The 21,972-nt window shown below is 33.9% G+C and overlaps 1 protein-coding gene and 1 long non-coding RNA gene across 5 annotated transcripts; one reads left to right on the top strand and one right to left on the bottom strand.

The window, feature by feature from the left end:
• The first annotated feature begins 225 nt into the window (after positions 1–225).
• On the top strand, positions 226–7,957 carry LOC113774908 (disease resistance protein RPS2-like). The gene is made up of 6 exons (XM_027319560.1): positions 226–309; positions 422–504; positions 2,213–5,119; positions 5,879–6,709; positions 6,837–6,893; positions 7,153–7,957. The coding sequence occupies exons 3-5, from the start codon at positions 2,225–2,227 to the stop codon at positions 6,864–6,866; spliced, it is 3,756 nt and encodes a 1,251-aa protein (XP_027175361.1). The 5' UTR covers positions 226–309; positions 422–504; positions 2,213–2,224; the 3' UTR covers positions 6,867–6,893; positions 7,153–7,957.
• Positions 7,958–8,484: 527 nt separating this feature from the next.
• On the bottom strand, positions 8,485–15,755 carry LOC113774912. 4 transcript variants are annotated; one of them, XR_003468841.1, is made up of 4 exons: positions 15,522–15,755; positions 13,456–13,547; positions 12,625–12,752; positions 8,485–10,152 (listed from the first exon to the last, which is right to left on the bottom strand). It is a non-coding gene; the product is annotated as an uncharacterized LOC113774912 (long non-coding RNA). The 4 variants fall into 4 exon arrangements; XR_003468839.1 differs by lacking the exon at positions 13,456–13,547 and having other exon boundaries at positions 8,485–9,327; positions 9,562–10,152; XR_003468838.1 differs by lacking the exon at positions 13,456–13,547.
• Between the last annotated feature and the right edge of the window lie 6,217 nt (positions 15,756–21,972).

Genomic DNA, 21,972 nt, shown 5'->3' with positions numbered 1-21,972 from the left:
AAGACAAAAGGACTTACTACAAAACTCACTATTATGTCATAATTATTTTAAAAAAAAACTATAATGTACCAAATACGTATGCCTATATATAACAATACTTTACGTAAGTACAAGGATCATATGCCTCCAAAATCTTCTAAATTTGGTGATAGCCACCGCGAGAATTGTGCATTCAAATTTTCCTATCTAACTCATTCGAAAATAATGTGTTCCAAGAAGTTGAAGCAATTGTGTTCGAGAAAGTTGGATGCACCAAATCTTAAGAAAGTTGACATAGTAGAGAATGAAGCCATCCTTGTGGATTTAAAGGTACACATATCCTAATTCTTTTAATTTCAACTTTTAATTTTGTGTCTCAATTCACAATATTTTAGTTTCCCAAGAGTGAGATATTAATTATATCTGAGTATGTATTTCACAGGAATCAGAGATAATCTTTTTGAGGCATTCAATTCTATGATTGGTACAAAAAGAAGAGGCAAATAGAGTTGTCTGGATGTTAAGGTACACAAACGTCATAGGCTTGCAAACTCTATTGTTCTGTTTCTTTTAGCCTAATCTCGTATATCTTTACTTTTATTTTTCTTTTGGAAAGATGAATGGTGATTTTAATTTTCAATATGTATTATGTATACTTTTTTATTGATATTGACGAATTAGTGCTATACTCGCATGACAATTGAATCTGGTTTGACTTGTTCAAATGATTAGGACCCTGAATAGGTTTTTATCTAATATACATACCTTTTTTTAAAAAAATTTTGTTTAGTGTAAGTGGGAGCATTCGAAGTTGAGATGTCTCACTTACACTTTCTTCATCTGATCTAATAGACACACTTAACTATACTCACTTTCAATCAACTTTAGTGTGGTTAACATTTGTGCTATCTTCAAATTTTCTATGTATAAAGCATAAGGAGGGGATTTCGTATTAAAATTTCATATCATCTTTTAGATTTTCAATTTTACCCTTACAAAAGTAAAGATTTACTAAAGATAACTACTTTAAGGTTAGTAAGTTTTAATAACTCCCACTTCCAGTAACTTCTATTTTTTTTGGTCTGTTTCCCTATGAAAAATCATAACTTCTTTTTTTATTTGTCAACAAAAAATTCAAATAACTTCTATTGGTTTTAACAAAAACGACTAATTTTTTTTCGTAATTTGTACACCCATAGGATGTGCTTTTCTCACTAATACAAATAAAAGCAAAGTTTCGTGAGTAGTCTCTAGATCTAGACCAACTATTTTGTGTATTTAAATGCACAAAATAGATTTGTGTTATACATTGATGAAGAACTTATTCATTGTTTTACTAAATGTCGCTAGAATTGGTTGGTGGTTTCTACAATGTACACGTGTTAATTTGATTAAACTTTGATTAAAAGAAGTCATTGTACATTTTTTTTCTTCAAACAAAGAAGTCAATTAGACTTCCATGTCTAATCTCCCTTTGGGATTTCTAAATTCTACAGTTGTATTGGTTCTACTAGCAGTAGTTTTCCGAGATGACGTTTTGGGTCATTGCTTTATGTCAAGTCAAGGATTTTCTTATCTCCAGATTCCTAAATTTCTTAAATTGTTTCATGTTCATCATAATTTTTATTAACATCAAAATTATCATGAATTAATAATGATTTACTCATCAGACTTGAAATTATTTCAAATTTAAACATGCAGAGAAAATATACACAGGTTTTGAGACTTTTCGCCTATTTGAGTATTTGAGTTTAATAATCATGCTAAATCAATATATATGTCTTTTGAGTTTTCTTTCATACACATTGACATACTTAATAGAGACTGACATACTGGGTTAAAGCAGAATGTTTTGTCCCCACGATTGTATATTGACGATATTTCATCAGTTGTTGGACATATGAAAACTTATACTTTTTGTCAAACAAGTGAAAATGTAATATATTTCTGCACCAAACTGTACCTCTTGTATTTTCCAAAATAGTTCTAAAAAAAAAATCTAAACCAATCTATTCAAATATATTTGTTGGTGAGAACACTTTATAAGTTATGTAAACAATTCATTAAATTCAATTCAATGCCTAACATTTTTTTCCTTCTTTGTACTTCTACTCTTACACAATTTTTATTACCTTATTTATGTATCCTTGAATCTTTTTCATATTTTTCATGCAATTTATTAGATTCCTTTTTCTATATCTTTCAAATAACACAGTAATAGAAATTTGAACAGAATTTTGCAATAATGGCAATCCAAGAAATTGCCAATTCAATTGTGGGAACAATTGTAGAGAAGTGTGTCAATCCAATTTTGCGCCAATTTCAGTACTTAATTTTCTACAAAAGCAACGTTCAAACTCTGAGCGATGACATCAAAATACTTGAGCTAAAGGAAGCTGAGGTGCAACAATTGGTACGTCAAGCAAAAGACAATGCTGAAGAAATTATACCAACTGTTGTTGATTGGCTGAAACGAGTTGAGGATGTAAAGAAAGATGCACACACTATTTCTGAGGGTATGGAAACTGCTAAGGTGAATTGCTTGAATATTGTCAGGCTTCCGAATTTGAAGTCATGCTATTTGCTAGGCCGACGTGCGGTGAAAAGAACGAGTGTTGTTGAAAAACTCTTAGGAGAGGGGCAATTTGATCAAATTGGATCCATTGCTCCATTCGGGCAAATGTCGTTAAGTAAATCAATTCCGTCCTTAGAGAAAGGCCTAGTTTCTAGGATGTCAACAAAGAAGGAACTGATGGAAGCTTTAAAGCAGGAGAAAACTAGCCTAATGGCGATTTGTGGTATGGGCGGCGTAGGCAAGACTACTCTAGTCAAACAAATTGCTGACCAAGTTAAGTCTGAGAAACTGTTTGACGAAGTCGCCATGGCAACTGTGTCTCAAAGTCCAGACAAGAGAAATGTCCAAGATCAACTTGCTGAGCAGTTAAGGATGGAGATATCTCACCAAACTGATCTGCCAAGAGCTGAAAGATTGTATACGAGACTAATCAATAGTGACAAGAGAATTCTTGTTATATTGGATGACATTTGGAAAGAAGTTGATCTTAAGAGTCTAGGAATTCCCGTCAAAGGTGAATGCAAGAGCTTAAAAGTCATACTGACATCTCGGTTCTCAGATGTTTGTAGGGGCATGGGAGCTGAAATTTTTGAGGTGAAAGTCTTGCCTAAAAAAGAAGCATGGCATCTTTTTAAAGAGGTTGCAGAAATTTCTGATGATTCTGCTTTGAGTGGTGTTGCAAAGCAGGTTGCAGAGGAATGCAAAGGTCTACCTCTTGCAATCGTTGTTGTTGCCAAGGCATTAAAGAGCAATCATACTCCAGAATCCTGGGATCATGCCCTTCGGCAACTACAAGAGTACACAATTAGAGAACTAGAAGGAGATGAAGATTTAGTGTTTTCAAGAATTAAGTTTAGCTATGACTATTTAAAAAGCGCTGAAACTAAGTCACTACTTTTGCTTTGCTGTTTGTTTCCAGAGGATTATAGTATTCCAATCGAATGTTTGGTTAGGTATGGTAAAGGGCTAGAATTGTTCCAGGATATAGAGAATTTGAGAAATGTAAGAGACAAAGTAGACTTGCTGGTTGATGAGTTAAAAAGCTCATGTTTGTTGCTAAATGATGGTGAAAAAGAAGACTTCGTAAAATTGCACGATGTCGTGCGAGATGCGTGCTTGTCAATTGCATCAAAAGCAGAGCATGAGTTTTTAGTGAGCAATTCAGGATTGGGAGAAAAGAATTCTTACACGGCAATTTCCCTAATATCCCAACTTGTCAATCATGATCTACTTCCATTTTGCAAGGAATATCCAAAGCTTAGGCTGTTGCGTATGGCATTCCAATCAGAATTGGGAGTCCGATTAAGGAAATTGGACCTACCACAAGATTCTTTTGTAGGAATGGAAGCTCTCAGGGTCATGGAATTAAACAACTCACAAATTGAATTTCCACTGTCATGGCCTGGCCAAATGTTAAGGAGCCTTCGGACACTCTGCCTGGATTATTGTAGTTTGGGCACTGGATTGTCGTCAATGCTTGGACACATGACGCAACTGGAAACTTTGAGCCTCTTTCAATCCAGAATTCGGGATGATCAGTTTCCAGCTGAAATCGCTCAGTTGAGTAATTTAAAGTTGTTGGATTTGAGGGTTGAAAGTAGCCTCCATCCCTTGCCTAGTGGTATCTTGTCAAGCTTGAAGAAACTAGAAGAATTGTATTTGGGATCTAGTGATCATTTGCAGCTAGGGAGAGATAAAGAAGAGGAAATAGGATGCCTTAAAGAGATCTCAGCAATCTCTAACCTTGCATGTCTCCAGATTGCTTTGGATGACTTTAGCCTCCTACTTCTATCTTTGCAAGCATTTGATACTCAGAGGTTGTCAAGATTTAACATTGCAGTAGATAATTACAGAGGAGCAATGATAGATCACCGCAGAAACTATCAATTTCGGAAAAGCTTCAAGCTTTATCTGTCAGGTCATGGTGATGAATGGTTGAAACAACTTTTTGACCCCAATGTTACTAGCATTGTCAAGAGAACTGAGAATCTCACTTTATATCTTTCTGATCAGTCATCATGCTTGAGGAATCTTGTGCCTGACTTGGGTGAAAACGGGTTCATCAATTTGAAAAAGCTTTGTCTAGACGATGGACAATATGAATGCCTTGTTGATTCTACCGCCAACCTTGTTGCCCGACATGTTTTTGAAAATTTGGTGTACATGAAGTTGAGACTTTTGAAGTTGAAAGAAATATGTAACGGATTTCTTCCACCTGGGTGCTTCAATCAACTTCAAGGGGTGGAACTTTATTCTATAAGAGCTTTAAAGTGCTTGTGGAAGGGATCAGTCAAACCTCCGTCACTTTGCAACCTCAGATCTATTGGGGTAAGATTTTGTAATGAAATTACAACTCTCTTCTCACAATCAGCACTGAAATGTTTGGTGAAACTCCAAAAGATAGTCGTAGCTAGTTGCAAAAATTTCGAGAGAATTGTTCTGAGGGAGGAAAGTCTGACAGAGGAGGTGCTTGAGCTACCCCAACTCAAAGCGTTAACCTTAAGCTATACAAACTTTATTGGTTTTGGCCCTGAAGATGATAAAGCTGTGGCTTTCTTTGACCAGGTCTATCTTCTCTCTCTCTCTCTCTCTCTCTCTCTCTCTCTTTTAGTTTGGGTAATTATATGATATAGTTAAATTCAAGTGAACACCGAAAACACACTTGAATATGCACTTTCTTTCTCAATATGTTAATTATATTTTCAAAATTAATAATGTTTCATCAGTTAATGTGATGCGGAATTTCTAATGTTGACTGCTGTAAAGGTAAAACTAATGTTCCAAATTGACGACTCATATTAATGTCAGTCATTTCACATACAGATGTACTGACTATTAAATTGTGGTGGAAGTGAATTTGAAGGCTGTATGTAACTACTCCCTATTGTTTGTTACTTGAGCAAATTCTACCTGGAGTCCAGTTGTACAATTATTCATGGTAGTTATTAGTGATTATTTAATTGTAATAAAGACAGCTTGTGACGATTTAAGATTAGATGTGGTAAACTAACTCAGATACTCTTCAGCCAACGAAGCCCCCAAACAAAAAACAAAAAAAAAAGGTTAAAAAACAGTAATTAAAAGAAAAAAAGAAATAGGGTTGTTTGGTGTAGTACTAGTAATTAAAAGTCCAGTGATGATGAAAAAAAATAGGGTAATAAAAATATTGACAACAATAATTTTGGTGCGCTAGTGACGTGTTGGTGTGTCTGTCACGTCATCAAGCGTAACAAACAGATTGCTAAGCAGTTGGATGGATCCGAACACTACTGTAACTGCATGTTGCATTTTGCATTATGGGGCTAAGTTTGCCAAATTTTTCAGGTTTCACTCCCCCGCCTGGAAGTACTAGAGATTCTCAGATCTGGTGATGGTCCCGAACAACTAATAGGAGGGAAAATGCCTAGTGGGTCCCTCGACAACTTAAAACACGTGCAGCTTTGGGAATGTCGCTCTATCCGATGCATTGCCAAAGGTGATACGGTCACATTATTACAAAACTTGCAAGCACTTTGGACGTGGGATTGTCAAGGGATAGAATCCCTTGTCGACTTTGAGGGTCTAAAAGTTCATAATACTCCATCAGAAAAGGCATTTGAAATTCTTCCCAAACTTGAGTCACTGGGCTTGAGTGACTGTTCAAGATTAATCCACATTTGGAGGAATTTTCCTGAAGGGATTCGAGTATTCCAAAACTTAAGAAGTCTACATGTGAGCAAGTGCCCTTTAAAATGTTTGTTTCATCCTCCTAGTGTGGCCACCATGCTCATAAGTCTTGAGGCACTTGAAGTTTATTGGTGCTCGGAAATGTGTGAAGTCATAGGTGAGGAAGATGAAGAGGTCAGCCTAGAAGACAATGCTCAGCATCATGACATTGGAAAACGTAGAGAAATTGCACTGGGAAGAACTAGCAAGGAGTTCGTGTTTTCTAGATTAACCTCTCTGCGGTTGCAAGCGCTTGAGAATCTTCGAAGCTTTGGTGGTAGTTATCGGGAGGATTATGAGTTCAAATTTCCCCTACTCACTGAGTTGATCATATCTTATTGCCCAAAGTTGAAGAAATTCTGTTCCGGAAATTTGGATGCACCATTGCTTAAGAAAGTCCGAATAATGCCAAGTGATACAGAGAATTTTGAAGCTCCCGTGGATTTAAAGGTACAAATTTCCGAACTCTATTTTCAACCAACCCTTTTAACTTTGTCTCACTTCACTAGATTTATTTCCCTAAGAGTTCAGAATGTATATTTTAAATAATTATTGCTGAGCATATTATATTTTACAGGATCGAGAGATTTGTCCTTTGTTAATTTGAAAATGACATGATTATTTACATATTAAGGTACGTACCTTTCTATATGTTTACAAACTTTATCTTTTCCCTTTCTTTATAATTACAAGCCGCAGTATGCATGCTTTGGATCTATATGAATGAATCAATGAATGGTATTACATGATTGTGGACTATAATTGATTACAAAATTATATGAACTCTCATGGAATTCCAATGATTGTGGGAATTCCAATGTATTATACCATGTATATTTGTTTTGGACATTATGCCAGAGTTGTAATATTCATGCCTCTGTTTTCTTTCACAGAATGTTGTGGGAACCATCAAGTTGATCGAATAATGTGGTCTAGTTACCACAGTCTTGACTGAACTGGTGGATTGGGCTATTAGATATGGATGGAGATCTTAATACTATAAGTGTGGAACTTATATAAGTTTTGTGTGCTTGCTTTTGTCATTGATATTCAAATAATAAACATATTGTGTGTATAGTATCATGGCTTTTAAATAATAAATGTGCTGTATGTAATGTATCATGACTTTCAAATAATAAATTCATTGTACGTATCATATCATGGACTTTAAACACAAAAGAATGAAGCTCTTCTTTTTTTTGTGGATCTAAAGGTACATGCATACATCCTAATTCTCCTGACAATTCTTTTTTGGATGATCGGTGAGGCTAAGATCATTGTAATCTTCCTTGAACATTCTGATGAATGTCTTGGCTCCCATCATGATTAGTCTCTCCACCATAAAGAGTTGATATTTGTTTTCAATTACTGGATTCAAGATGCTGCTGCAGTTTGATGAGTATGCCAAGTTGTACACAGTGCAATACATCCATGTTGAACTCTCTTCTTGTTCAATCTATGCAACAAAATTACAGAAGTCATGAAGACAATAAAAATCAAACACTGTTGCTAAACAACATAGCGAGGATTGCCACATCTCTTCGTGACAAACTTGGAGCTTGGAATATATCAGACAGATGGTTTAGAGAAAAAGAATAGGAAAACAAGGATGGGAAATTAATCTTACCATATGTATTTATTTACAGTGTAGTCGCACAGTCATATTCAAATAAAAAAAAATCAAATATGGCTGATTTAGCACAAACCTTAAATTTGCTTGAGAAGAACTCCAAGATCAAACGCATTCCATTAATTGTAAACCACACAAACAAATACAAAGAAGAAAGGGCAATTTTCTAGTCTTGTAACCCATATGATGTCCTGATCAGGAAATGTTAAACCAAACAGGAAAGATTAACATTACTAAATCACTTACAATACAATCAAAGGAGTATTTGTACATTAGATAACCATGACACAAAAGGGTAATGATACTTTTCCTGAGTAGCTTAGCACAACCAAGCTACAATTCAAGAGGAAAAATTTTCCACCTAAAAAGTGACTCCTGGCAGAAAGAAAATTGACACAAGGAACGGTATTAGAACTCATACAACTACCAAGGCATAACAATTTATCCAAATATTTGATAAGTAAAAGGCCTTTTTCCTTTTCTTACCATATGTATTTACAGTGTAGTCGCACACTCATATTCACATAAAAACTCCAAATGTGGCCGCTGTAGCACAAACCTCAAATTTGGTTGAGAAGAACTATAAGATCAAACACATTCCATTAATTGTAAACCACACATACAAATACAAAGAAGAAAGGACAATTTTCTAGTCTTCTAACCCATGTGATGTCCTGATCAGGAAATGTTAAACCAATTAGGAAAGTGAAATAACATTAGGATCCTCAACCAACTAAGAAGCTCGACAACCAGAAAGTTCTTATGTAACTACAGCTAATTTAAACAACACACATGCCAAAAGAAATCCTCAGCATGCCTCTCATCCTTTGCTGATTCTCTTTCTCCAAGCTGCTCTACCTTTCTTTCCTTCATTCACATACACACACACACATACACCCCAAAAGAAAAGTTTAAGCAACATTAGAAGCAATCATTAGGACTTCTTCCATCTAGCTTCCATTGAAAATTTAAAAGCACTAGCAGATTAGTATGCATCCCAACTACTGCTTTTATCATCCACATCTTTCTCACTCTACACTAATCTTTGACCACACATGCATCTTATCACTACATACAACAGTATACAATGTGTTTGTGAATAGCTTCACAATGTGAGACAGTAAAAATATTGGAAAAAGCATGCAATTTGTAGCTGCTAATTCAAACATAGAATTAGGAGAATAGGGAAGAGTATGGCAAACCACTTCAAAGCAATCGGACACGCTAATTTCAGTAAATTTTAACTACATTGGAGTTGCTTTTACATCATTTTGTATATAATAGTAACATTACTACATCACTTACAATACAATCAGAAGAGTATTTGTACATTAGATAACTATGAGAAAAGACACAAAAGGGTAATGCTACTTTTCCCGAGTAGCTTAGCACAACCAAACTATAACTCGAGGAAAAATTTTCCACCTAAAAGTAACTCCTGGGCAGAAAGAATATTGACACAAGAAACGGTATTAGAACTCATACACCTACCAAGGCAAAACAATTTCTCCAAATATTTGATAAGTAAAAGGCCTTTTTCCTTTTCTTTTTCTTTTTTGAAAAGAGAAAGAGGGAGGGGGGTTGCAAAGGATATACAAAATTTTGATCTACTGTTACTCCCGAGATGACAATCATATAAAGTTCAGAAGGATCAGAGTGGAAGGTAATATACCTTGAAGCAAGAGGAGCAAAGAAACCTGGGGTCCTCCCATTTGAAGCAATAAAAAAGTTTGCTCTGGTGGGACCCATTTTGCAATTCTGCAGGAAATAAATTCTTGACGGGTATCCCCATCAAGATAAGGATACCAAGACTGATCAATGCCGAACCTATCCTTATGAGTTTTCAATTTATCACCTCATCTGATATGGATAGCATCACAATCACCAAGAAGCACCTTAATCACTTAAAAACAGAAAAATTTAAAGCAAAGCAATGTTATAACTGACTGCAATAGAACACTAGCCATTCGAAAGCATCAATGATGTCATATTAGAGCTTTTGACTCCCACAAAGAAGGTATTCAAACAGGTGCCCACATATGGATGACATTTGACCACAATTAGGCCAAGCCATTTTGAGTGACAGATGAACCAAACATGTGTATGAAACTTCTAAATATATGTAGAACCCAAAGGTACACCCAAAACTTTTTTGGTACACACTCTTGACTCTCCAACCGTAAATGCAACACCAACCAATGATCAGCACCTCTGACAAAAATGGTTTGGGGCATACACAAACAGCCAGCAGAAAAGAATGGCTCTGAAACCACAAAAAAAAAAATCACTATCATATTTGAACACCAAGGTTCATTCTCAGATCTCCTGTCAAATATTCAAGCCCTACACTGTGTACCAAAAAGTACAATCAAGCAACCAACCAAAGGAGCCCACTAGTAAAGCATGCAGCAGCAGTGAAATGGCTAACCTTCTTGTACAAATTTCAGGTGAAACTCACAAGCATAATACAGTTTCTCTATGTGGCGAATTATCACCCTCATCTATAAGATTAAGCCAGATAAAAGAAAGAAATTACTTATCAAGGACTCTCACTTGCCCCCTGACATGTATGCTGGACTCCTTTCAACGCAAAGAGCACGTGACGCACCTATTACGAGTGGTGCCAAACATTAACAGAGGATCTATGCTTACCCTGACACTAGTGTTCATTTACGGTCATATGTAGAAGCTTCAACTGTCAGACAGGAAAAGGAAATATTATTTTTTCTAAAAAAATTAAAAGCTCACAACCTGTTTACGAAAAGTGACTATGCACCTTACAACTAATTGCAGTAGTCAAGGTTTTACAACATTAATGTTTACCCTGCCAGGGAGTGGTGAATGGTAGAAATAATCAATCTTCTCAAAGTCCCATCACCAAAATGACTACAAAAGGGGAACATATTTCAAACTTCTTGTAGAAGCACCAACCAGAAATCTTCCAATAGGTATAGCAATTTTACGTATCATTAAGATATCATAACCAGTTTTTCCAAACAAGATCCACAGCATTCTCAACATGAAGTTTACTACAAGCCCAGGTTCTACTCTTTTCATTAATCCAAACTGTTGATAGTCAACTCAAGAAAACAACGATACATCTGCAGTGTGCAAATAATGTAATGAGCATATAAATTTTGGCTACCAAACATAAGGACAACTTATCGACTATCTTCCCCATAATATTGAGCAAAACATTTATGCAAGGGCATTATTAAGCATGACACCTATGACAGACCATTGCGTTCCCATATTTGACAGAACTTGCTTTTCTTTCCTCCTTTTTTTGATTTGTTTTGCTTAGTTTTGTTTCTGTCCGTTCTTTTCCTGTTCAACTATAGGAGAGGAAGGAAAGGGGAAAACTCATGGCGACAATTCCCCATGTCAAAAAAGTTCACACCATATGTAGTGCCTTCAGGAGAGCATCAACAGAAACATATGCAATACTCCTATCATGTCCAAATTAGATCAACAAGAACATGGAAAAAAGAATTGCCACATTGTTATTGTACATTTACAAATATGACCAAAAACAACTTAGAGTACATAATGGATATAATAGCGCATTTGGATAGTAGATTATTTGGGATAATATTTTGAAAAACTACTGTAGCACTTTTTTGATGTGATGTATGTGAAATAAAAAGGTGGTTGAAAAATGTGTTGATGATGCAAGTAAATAAATTTTGGCAAATAATTCACTATCCAAATAAACCATATATTATAATGCATCAAATTCAAAAATCAAGAATGGCTAACATACAGAGTTTGAAAGTTGGAACAACTTTTAACTTCTTGATAGGCTCTTTGAAGACCTTCAAAATAAAAAATCAACTGATCGAGATTTTTTACATCCACTTTTAGACAATAATGAAGTTAGTTTGCAGCCTAAATGTAAGCTTGTAGTGAAGCTTGCTTACACAATTTGCAAGAGCCAATGAATGCAGCGCCCTCAGACAATTAAGAGACTCCAATTAGTTAGTAGACTCTGATGAGTATTAGTTGATATAAAACTTGTCATAAACAATTAAAGCACCAAGAGGGCTAGAATTAGACCAAAAAAGACTTCTTGATTATTTAACTAACCTGATGGTGGGAATTTTTCCAAAGCGACCTGAATTGCTTCAGTCTAAAGCTCATATTTAAAGAGAAGTTTATTCTGCTTTATCTACAAGCCACCTGACTCTCCGATTTTTACATCAGTCAGGTTAGAGACAAGAAGTAGTCTGATTTTTACATCATAGGCAGCTATAGTGCAAACTTTAGAATCATGTCGTTCCAGGGTCTAAAGCTCACAGTGTACTTGAGACCACGAACAAGACCCCAAAACAACTCAACAAATGATTAGAAAAGTATATTACAAATAAAAGGAGGAAAAAAAGAAAAAACTTAAAACTTCAGAATATAGCCTCCACTTAATTATGTTTTAGCCTGTTGCTAAACTTAAGTATCATAAACATGAGTGGGTAAGGTCCTGCTTTGTCAAACACTTGAAAACATTACCATGTAAGTGGGTAAGTTAAAAACAAAATAGGAAGGCAAACTTTACCAATTGCATGGTCATAAACCAGAAAAGATAGTATGCTAATAAGAAGAGTGTTATTTGCAGACAAGTTAAATTTCTAGGACAAGGGAAACTCCCACAGCACAATAATTCGTGTTGCACCAGTCACTGATAATAATGACAGGAAACAGAAAATGGAACAAAATACTGCATATAGCACCATGAACCAACCTTTTCTGCTGCAATCTTCGACTTCTTGCCAGCCACTAAAGGAAGAAAATAATATGACAAAAAGAATAGCACTACGGTTATTCTGATCCTTGCGCTTCATGAACTTGAATGATTACCATAATTAATACCTACAAGAAATTTATCAAGATTCAAAAAAGTAAGCCCATTGAGCTTCACAAAGAAATTTCTGCAATGAAACTGTAATCCTCAGTGAACCTCAACTTAGAGGGAGAAAGGGAATGACCAACCCAAGCACCATGAAAGAGAAATTGCAGTGTGATTTACGAGTAAAATATTCGAATACAAACTTTTTGATCTGAGGTCCTCCTGCCCACATTGGCAGTTCCTTGGGATTTCAATTTCATGCTAGTCAATAGCATTCGATGCCACTGTTTTTAGTTATCCAAAATTACAGGTGCCGTTTTTTATATGAGATCAAGATCATAAAAGGAATACATCGAGCAAGAGCTAGCTGCCCAACTAAATAATAAAATTCAAAAACGTAGGCTGATCATTAAATGGCCACTATTTACTGACTTATGTTATCAGGCACTTAAGGAAAATACAGATGGAATAAAATAAATAAAACTCACAAAAATTTTCAGCTGCATCAATTTGTTTTACTCTTTGTTGTTTCATTTTTGCTTTAAAAGCATATGTAAGCAATTAGTGATACTGGAAAACTCGATATCTCGCATCTCTTGGTTCAAACAAGTAGCACCTGGAACAACTTCTGTCTTACCTTTTTCTCTTATATTTTCTTTTTTTCCTTTGAGTGTAAGAGGCCAGACTTTGCAGTGATACTAAATGCTAGTCTTTGCCAGAACTCACCTTTGTTCTGAACTGGCATCAATTGACTGGTGAAGAATCCCTTTCTTGTTGTGTATTGGATTGATGTACATTCTAGAGGAATTACAAAGGTTCTGAAACATATAAAAGGAGTAAAACACAGGAATGAGTAGGCCTTGTTTTGCCAAATTTTGGTCTTAGTAAAGGAACAAAAACTTGGAATGCTAAGACCACCAATTGTCAAAGTAGAGGGTTATCTAGTGCTTGGGTGAGTAAATAGAGTCCAAGAGGCCATGAAAGTGGAAGGTCGACAAAGCCTGAAATCCAGTAGCACCAAATCTAGCTGCTCCAAGTCTTTTAAAGGTTACATCAATAAAGTAAGACTTCCAACTGAATGTGAAAACAGGTCCTCCAAGTGCAAAACACTAAGAAGAATGGAAAGTCTTAAAATGCTAAATTTTGCCAGAGCAAGATAAAATCTCGAAAGTCAAAAAGCAGAACGTGCAGGTAACTAGAAAACATTTGTTTTAGTCATAATTGTAGATAAAGTCCAGCTAAAATTTTCATTAATATGAAACTAAAGTTACACGCTACCACTGCTCACCATGTGCTGGTTTATCTCTGCATGCTAAATTTCATCAGCTAACCTCATATTCTTGCAAAACGTCAAATAGTATTTTAAATCATAAAACAACATTCAAGCAATGCATTGTGAACTTGTGTCACCCATAGAACTTGTGTCACCCATAATTAGTACTCTAAAACTCTCCTCTTCAATCCGTATTTCCCAATAAAGTCCAAGAGAATTATGGGACTAACAGTAAAATCAAATCCAATAATACATACTCTGGTGAAAGCAATATTCTTCTATTCCCCTTGGCACATAAATCAATTGAAGGCACTTAAATCTCCATTTTACAATTTTCAAACATCATCCTCTTTGCAAATAATAAAACATATAACCTTCTCAATCAAATTCGCTCAGAAAAAGGGGGGAAAATGAGAATAAAATGGAGCATGGACTTTTCATTTATATCAGTAATAACAATAGTACTTACCAAGAGAAAATCAATCTATCTCAAGGTAAGCTACACCAGATTTAACAATTCATTTCTAGTTAATACTAAGAAATGATGCAGTTTTCCTCTTTGTCAATACCAAACCCATCATACATCCTATCAGATTCATAAACGGAACACATTGTATGCCTCATGTGTAAGCAAATTTTCTTACAATACGATTGTGGCAGTACAGTTGTACTTTGCGTTGCCAATGTTGTAGATAACCATATCTTTCCTGATCAGTAAAATTTACAACTTTCTGAACCAAATTGAGTAACAGAAGGGGAGAAAGACAGGGAAAATCAAAGTGAGATGAAGATTCTTCTATATCAATATTATACGCATTTTATTTACCTAGAAAAACGAGACCATTTTAAGATATACTACATCATAAATAAAGAATCAGTTGTATATGACACTGCAAAAAGATGCAGATCTCTCTCTTCTTCAAAACTAGATCCGTTCTATATCCAATCAAAGTCACCAACAGACCCATAATAGACATAATGTATAAGCAGAATTCTTTAATCGATACTATATCGAAATTCACTTGTACTTTTGCCAATGTTGCACTTTACCAATATCTTCTATCATGAACCTTCATCCTTCCTGTGGGAACCCCTCAATGAGGAAAGTTGGATAATGAACCAGAAGAGATAAAAACGCAAAAATTTCAAAGCCATGAATAATCAAGAATATTCCTCTCATTCTCCTTATGGTAAAGGATCAGCTAACTCTCCTCTCCCCTCTCAAATTTTTAACCCATCCAATCAAAATCATCAATAAATCCAGTGATATACATGCTGTACGACCAAAACTCTTCCTCTATTACAATTATAGCATCTCTCTTGTCCTCCGTGCTGACAAGATTGTACTTTGATATATCATGCATAATAAAGCTCCATACTTTACAACCAAAACCCCTCCAAAACGAGAATTAACATAATAAAGTAGCAAAAGAACAAAAACCCACTTGTCCAACCATTCATATAATCGAGATTATTTCGTTTTCTCTTTTTATTTTTGACTCCAAAAAATAGTATTTACCTCTGAAGATACATTGCTTCCTCAAGAGCACACCTAAGGCTGGACTGCTGGTGGCCAAGGCCTTCACAAGACTCACAGTGCTTCCCAGGACCGTCAATTCTTCACAAGACTCACAGTGCTTCCATTTTGCTGTTCATACCTGTTCCGGTGATGGAATAAAAGAATCCTTTTGTGGAAAAGAAAGAAGATGCAAGGTAGAAAACAGCAAAGCAGCGAATTGTAAGAACGATAAGAATGGAAGATCTGGGTAAATTACGACTAGAGTAAATTATGTTTACCACGACTAGAGCAATGCAACAAATTTTAGTCATGTATTTTTTTTTTTAACAAAAATTCATATTACCAATTATTAACCTTTTTTTAAATATACAAATTATTACCTATTTACGTCATAGTTTTCAAACAAAAATTTGTTTTTTATAAATATATTTTTCGATCACTTTTTACCTTATATATATTAGAATATTATTCTCAATCACATTTTATCTCACATACATCAAATTATTACCGTATATTTTTCTATAAAATTTTCAAAAAAAAAACAAGCCAAATGGTCTTTTAACCCAAATTACACTTACCTTTTGTCATTTATGAGTCATGACATCCAAAACCCACGATCGAAAATAACAGAATAGCTACTAGCAATACATTTTACTTATAATATATTTGTCTCAAATGAAATTTCTCCAAGTTATGGAAACAATTAGATTCTAGCCTTTGAATAGCAAAGTGTTCATCAATGATTCACTTCAAGGCATTAGACAAAAGTGACAAAACAAATATATAAATAAAAAATGGCAATTTAATTCTTGTAAGTTAAACAATCTAACATTTAACTTCTTATAGCTTTTAAATTTTAGCGTTGGTTGGAGGATTTGGCTCCAATTAATTCTCTGGCCATTTTTATAATGCATATTTAGATACATGACACGTGTTTATAATTATTAATAAGAGACATAATTATTTTAAATTTGATTAATTATAACCTTTATTAATAAATAAAGACACATGTTATGCATCTAGATATGCATTGCGAAAAAATGGAGAGAGAATCCACGGGAAAGGAGCCTAGTTTTCAATTGGAGGATTTTGGTTCCTCTCCAATGGATTCTCTTTTCATTTCCCATAATGCACATCTATATGCATGACACATGTGTTCATTTATTAGGAAAAAAAATATTTTTCTTTTAAATTTGACTAATTCTAATCCTTGTTAATAAATGAAATGATATGATCCTTTTAAATTTGACTAATCCTAACTTTTGTTAATAAATAAAGACAGGTGTCACGCATCTAGATGTGTATTGCGAAAAATTGAGAGAGAATCCACCGGAAATGAGCCAAGTCGTCGGTTGGAAGATTTAGCTCCTCCTCAATGGATTCTTTTTCCATTTCCCACAATGTATATCTAGATGCATGACACTTGTCTTTATTTATTAGAAAAGGACATGATCATTGTAAATTTGATTAATCGTAATCCTTGTTAATGAATGAAGACATGTGTCATAAACCTAAATGTGTACTGCGATAAAATGGAGAGAGAATCCATTAGAAAAGAGCCAAATCCTTGGTTGGATTTACTAAAAACATCCAAAAACTCCTCATAGAATATTACTAAAAACATCCAAAAACATCTAAAAGTACCAAAAAATTACTAAAAAAGCCAAAAACAAAAAAAAACAAAACACATACCTACACACACATCTCATCATCAAAACTCCTCCCCTCTTCACCATTATATTCCTTTCCCGTTAGGAACTCCTTTTGAGCCAATAGCCCTATAACCCTATTGTCCATCACCTATCCCTACCTTCCTTGCAACCTCTCCCATCCATCCTCCTTTTCTTGCTCATCAACCCCCTAACTCCTATTACGGAGAGGAAGGGGGTTTGACGATAAGAGAAAAGGGATAGGGGTTTGACGATTGAAAGGAATATGATGGGAGAAAGGAAAGGAGTGAATAGAGAGAGGACACTACGGTCATGGACGAGATAGGGGAAGGAGATGAGGGTAGAGAAGGATGATGAGTCCCAAGGGGTAGGAGGGAAAGAAAGGTATTTCAAAAATATCTCAAAAACTCTAAAAACAACTTAAAGCCTCACATCTAAAAAGTTTTTAAAAACACATTATTATCATGATCATCATTATTGTTATAAAAGTTATCATGTGTTTTGGTACCTTTGAATGTATGCATTTTTATGATCTTAATTTTTGTTATCCTAATTATGCCCTTTCTAATTGATGATTAGTATTTTATATTTAGCTCTTATAATTTATGATGATTTAAATTCATTCTAGAAAATATTGGTTGATGACAAGACAAAACATTAATTGATAATCAAGTTCACTATATTGCGTCATATCATGTTAATTTATCAAGAAAAATCTCCTTAAACTTGTAAACACAAAATGAGTTGAGAAATGTTCAGCAAATAGATGAATTATATTAGTTGTATCTATTCAATTCAAACAAAAGGGAATAATTTTGCATGTCACACCCAATGTGACAATTTTATTTTAGAACAATGAATCCTTTTAGAACGATTATGTGTAAAATACGTGATGTATTACTATTCTACAATAAATTCTCCAAAATTACTCAAAAAAAAAACTTAACTCAAAATAGCACTCAAATTTTGCCAGCATTTATTTTGGACCAATATGTGATTAAACAATAATTTTAGAATTTAATTGGGCTTGCCTTCTTGATTTTTCTACGGGTGTCTTTAAGAAAATTTTATTGAAGTATGTTCCTTTATAAGTGTGTTTCTAAGATAAAAATGTGGTTGACTTTGTCTTCTAAATGGGTAGAATCTACAAATAAATTGTTCAAATAGAGATTTTTATAGGATTGCATTACACTGTAAGTGGTCACTGAAAGTTGCTATAGAATTACTAGAAGTTTATACTTTAAAAAAAAATTAAATTCTCCACACCAACATAAATACTAAATACTTTTCAAAACTAAAACATCTTCACCCTCTAAATTCAATTCTACAAAGCAGATAAGTCGCAATGCTTATTTTTAATTATCTTTGGGCAAATTACATTTTACCCCCATGTGGTTTAGCATTTTTTTATATAACCCCGTTATGGTTTCAAAAGCTATACATAACCCCCTCATTGTTTGGATTAAAATGTCAAAGTGACGGAAATAATCACTCGTAACGAAACTTCTAAAAAGTCAAAATTACCCTTATAAATACATGACACATTAACCTCATATAATTTTTATATTTTACCATAGAACCCTCTTGTCGTTTAATACTTTACTATATAACCCCCTTATGGTTTTCAAAATATACATATAACCCCCCTTGGTTAATAAATAATTTTCAACTTTACATAAGGGTATTTTTGACATTTTAGATGACTCCGTTACAAATGATCATTCCTGTCACTTTGATACTTTAATTCAAACTATAAGGTGGTTATGTATAGCTTTTGAAACCATAGAAGGGTTATGTAAAAAAATGCCAAACCACAGGGAGGTAAAGTGGAATTTGCCCATTATCTTTTAATAGTTCCTTAATGTCTCGTGCTGCTAATTTTTATAGGGGTGTGAATCGAAATCGAAATCGGTAATTCGGAACATTGAAATCGGAATTTTTCGGAATTTTGGTATCAGAATTTTCGACCGATTTCGATTTCGAATTCACAAATTCTGATTTCGAATTCACAAATTCCGAATTCGAATTCGTTCCGAATTCAATTCGGAATTTGGTAAATTCCAATTTCACCGAATTCATGAATATAAAAATTATTATTATTATATAAATATTATATTACATATATATATGTGTGTGTGTGTGTGAAAACGAAATCGAATCGAAATAGGAATTGCGATTTCACCGAATTCATGAATATAAAATTTATTATTATAATATAAATGTTATATTATATTATATATATATATGAAAAACATATTTGAAATCAAAATAGGAATTCTGAATTCCAATTTCGATTTCGATTTCGAATTGTGAATTCGAAATCGGAATTTCCGATTTGAAAAATCTCGTTACCGAATTCGACCCGAATTCAACCAATTCGAAATCGAAATTTCGATTTTCATTCCGAATTTCCGAATTCGAATTCGATCGGTAAATCGAAATTTTTCGATTTTGCACACCCCTAAATTTTGGTCACATAGTATGGTGAAGCGTATTACCTTAAACTTTTACTATTGCACATGTCTTTACCATTGATCTATCTTTTTTAAAAAAAAAAAATTTACTTTTACTATTGAACTTTGCTTTAGTCTAAAGCGTGTGTGATTTGAAGATAATTTTCAAACTATAAGAAGGTAATGAAGTAGGAGGATTTTACCCTGTTTCATATTTTCTAAAGGCTTTTCCTGACTTGATAATTCTACAAAACTACATGGTCCGTATATGAATGCTTTTGGCTGTGTGCCTCCGATGAACTCATATCCTCACATTGGATATTGGATGCTTTGGGATGCTAGATTGAATCACGCAAGCATTACCTTTCAAAAAAAATTTATGCAACAATATTCTAGTTCGATTTTGATTGTGCCTTCTATATCTGGGCAAAAGTTGCAAAGAAATCTTGTTACAGCATGACACTTTTCGGATTACAATAACATTTTTTCTTCATTCATTGTTGTGTCGAATAGCTATTCTTCTTATCTGTTGCAATTTTTTTTACTTTAGTTTCCATTTCAGGGTTACGATGACAAATTTGTCCAACTAAAATAAGTTGAACAAACTAAAATGCTTCCTTTTCACTTTACCGTGCAATCCATTGTAGGAGCCAAAATGAGGACATATCATATGCTTCCAGACACCAAAATCTAAATGTAAGAGATTTATTTCTGGAAAGAGGAGAAATTAAATGAACAGCAAGCGTTTCAGGAACATCTTAAGTTCCTTGAAGAAGGGAAAGCAGAGCTGCAACAGATGGGAGCCCAACCAAAATAGTTCAAACGCTCAAGAAAACATTTAAGTTATAGAACTAAGTAACGATTTATTAAGAAGTTAAGGTAGACAGGGTACACAAGGGATACACCCAAAGCCGCAAAACTTACTGCAGCTTTAAGCTATTTTTCTAGTCCTAAATACAATTTTAATATCTATCATTAATTGTAAGATCCTCTAAAATTTTAACGCTGGAGGAAGAGATACAAGGAGAACAATGCGCAGGAGCATACTACTGCAAGCTGCAGTATGCATGCTTTTGACCTTCTATTAATCAATAGATTCTATTGTCATGTAATACTTTTCACTGATTCTTACTGTCTGTGAAGTATACTTCTATATTGAGCTCGCATTGTTGATTTTCTTATAAACTATTTTGATAAAATTATTACTATTTCAAAGTAAAGCTAAGCCGTTAATTCCTGTTTTTCTTTCGGTTTTGCTTATATTTTTTGCAATGTACATATTTTTATGAATTATTCTTCTTTTCATGTTTTTAAAAATAATTTCCAATAAAAAATAATAATAATTTCCAAAGAAAGCAAAAAGTATTAGCCTTTATATTTCAGCTTTCAAAGTTCTAGGAATAGGGTAAAAAATCTTGAATAGAGAAAGCAAAAAAGTAAACTAGATCTACATAAGTCTGATGGCAAATTAATGTGGGAATTCCAATGTATTACCATGTACATTTGTGTTGGAAATTATGACAGTGTTGCAATATTCATGCCTTTGTTTTCTTTCACAGAATATTCAAGGAGTTATTATCTTGGTCGAAATCTGCAGGCTATGGATGGAGATCTTAGCTGTGTTAATACATTAAGTATGGAACTTACAGAAGCATTATGTTTTGTGTGCTTTTGTCAATGATTTTCAAATAATAAATGCACTGTATATATTGTACCATGGCCTTAAAATAATAAATGTATTGTATATATATCTTATGATGACTTTCAAATAATAAGTATATTGTGTGTATTGTATCGTGGGCTTTAAACATAAATAAAGAATGAAGCTATTTTCGTAGATTTAAAGGTACAAATATCCTAACTATTTTAACCCTTTGAACGTCTTTTATGTATTTTTGTTTGGACAAATCTCTCTTTTTCTCTGACACTTTACATCGTTAACATGACAATATCATTCAATTATATAATTCTGCTTTGACAAGCCTCTATGTGACCAAAAAAAAAAAAAAAGAGAGATCTTTATTTGATTTATTTTTGGGTGATATTTTAATCGAGATTTGAATTTCAAAGCTCCATATGTATGAATGCTTCTTATTATGAATGAATCAATTATCATTAGTACGTGATGGAATGTAATTTGTTAGAGAAATATTAATGCATGCTAGGCCAATCTAGTTCAGTGTTTGACAAGTTCAATTTTTAAGAAGGCCTTTAAGATTTTCTTCACCTAATAATATAAGGTAGGCCCTAAAAATCTTTTCACGTACTTAAGTTAAAAAACTAACTTCCAATAGACTATAGTTAGCAGTAAAGTGAGTTCTCGAGTTG

Source organism: Coffea eugenioides, chromosome 6 (assembly GCF_003713205.1).
Source record: "Coffea eugenioides isolate CCC68of chromosome 6, Ceug_1.0, whole genome shotgun sequence".
NCBI classification, from domain to species: Eukaryota; Viridiplantae; Streptophyta; class Magnoliopsida; order Gentianales; family Rubiaceae; genus Coffea; species Coffea eugenioides.
The sequence above is the reverse complement of the archived record's forward strand: the minus strand, read 5'-3'. Positions and strand labels throughout refer to the sequence as shown.

What these genes read in the sequence shown, in the direction of transcription:
- LOC113774908 (XM_027319560.1), top strand. Translation starts at nt 2,225, where the DNA reads ATGGCAATCCAAGAAATTGCCAATTCAATTGTGGGAACAATTGTAGAG. An exon ending in CTGTGGCTTTCTTTGACCAG is followed by an intron (nt 5,120 to 5,878) that starts GTCTATCTTCTC and finishes CAAATTTTTCAG; the next exon opens with GTTTCACTCCCCCGCCTGGA. An exon ending in AAGCTCCCGTGGATTTAAAG is followed by an intron (nt 6,710 to 6,836) that starts GTACAAATTTCC and finishes TATATTTTACAG; the next exon opens with GATCGAGAGATTTGTCCTTT.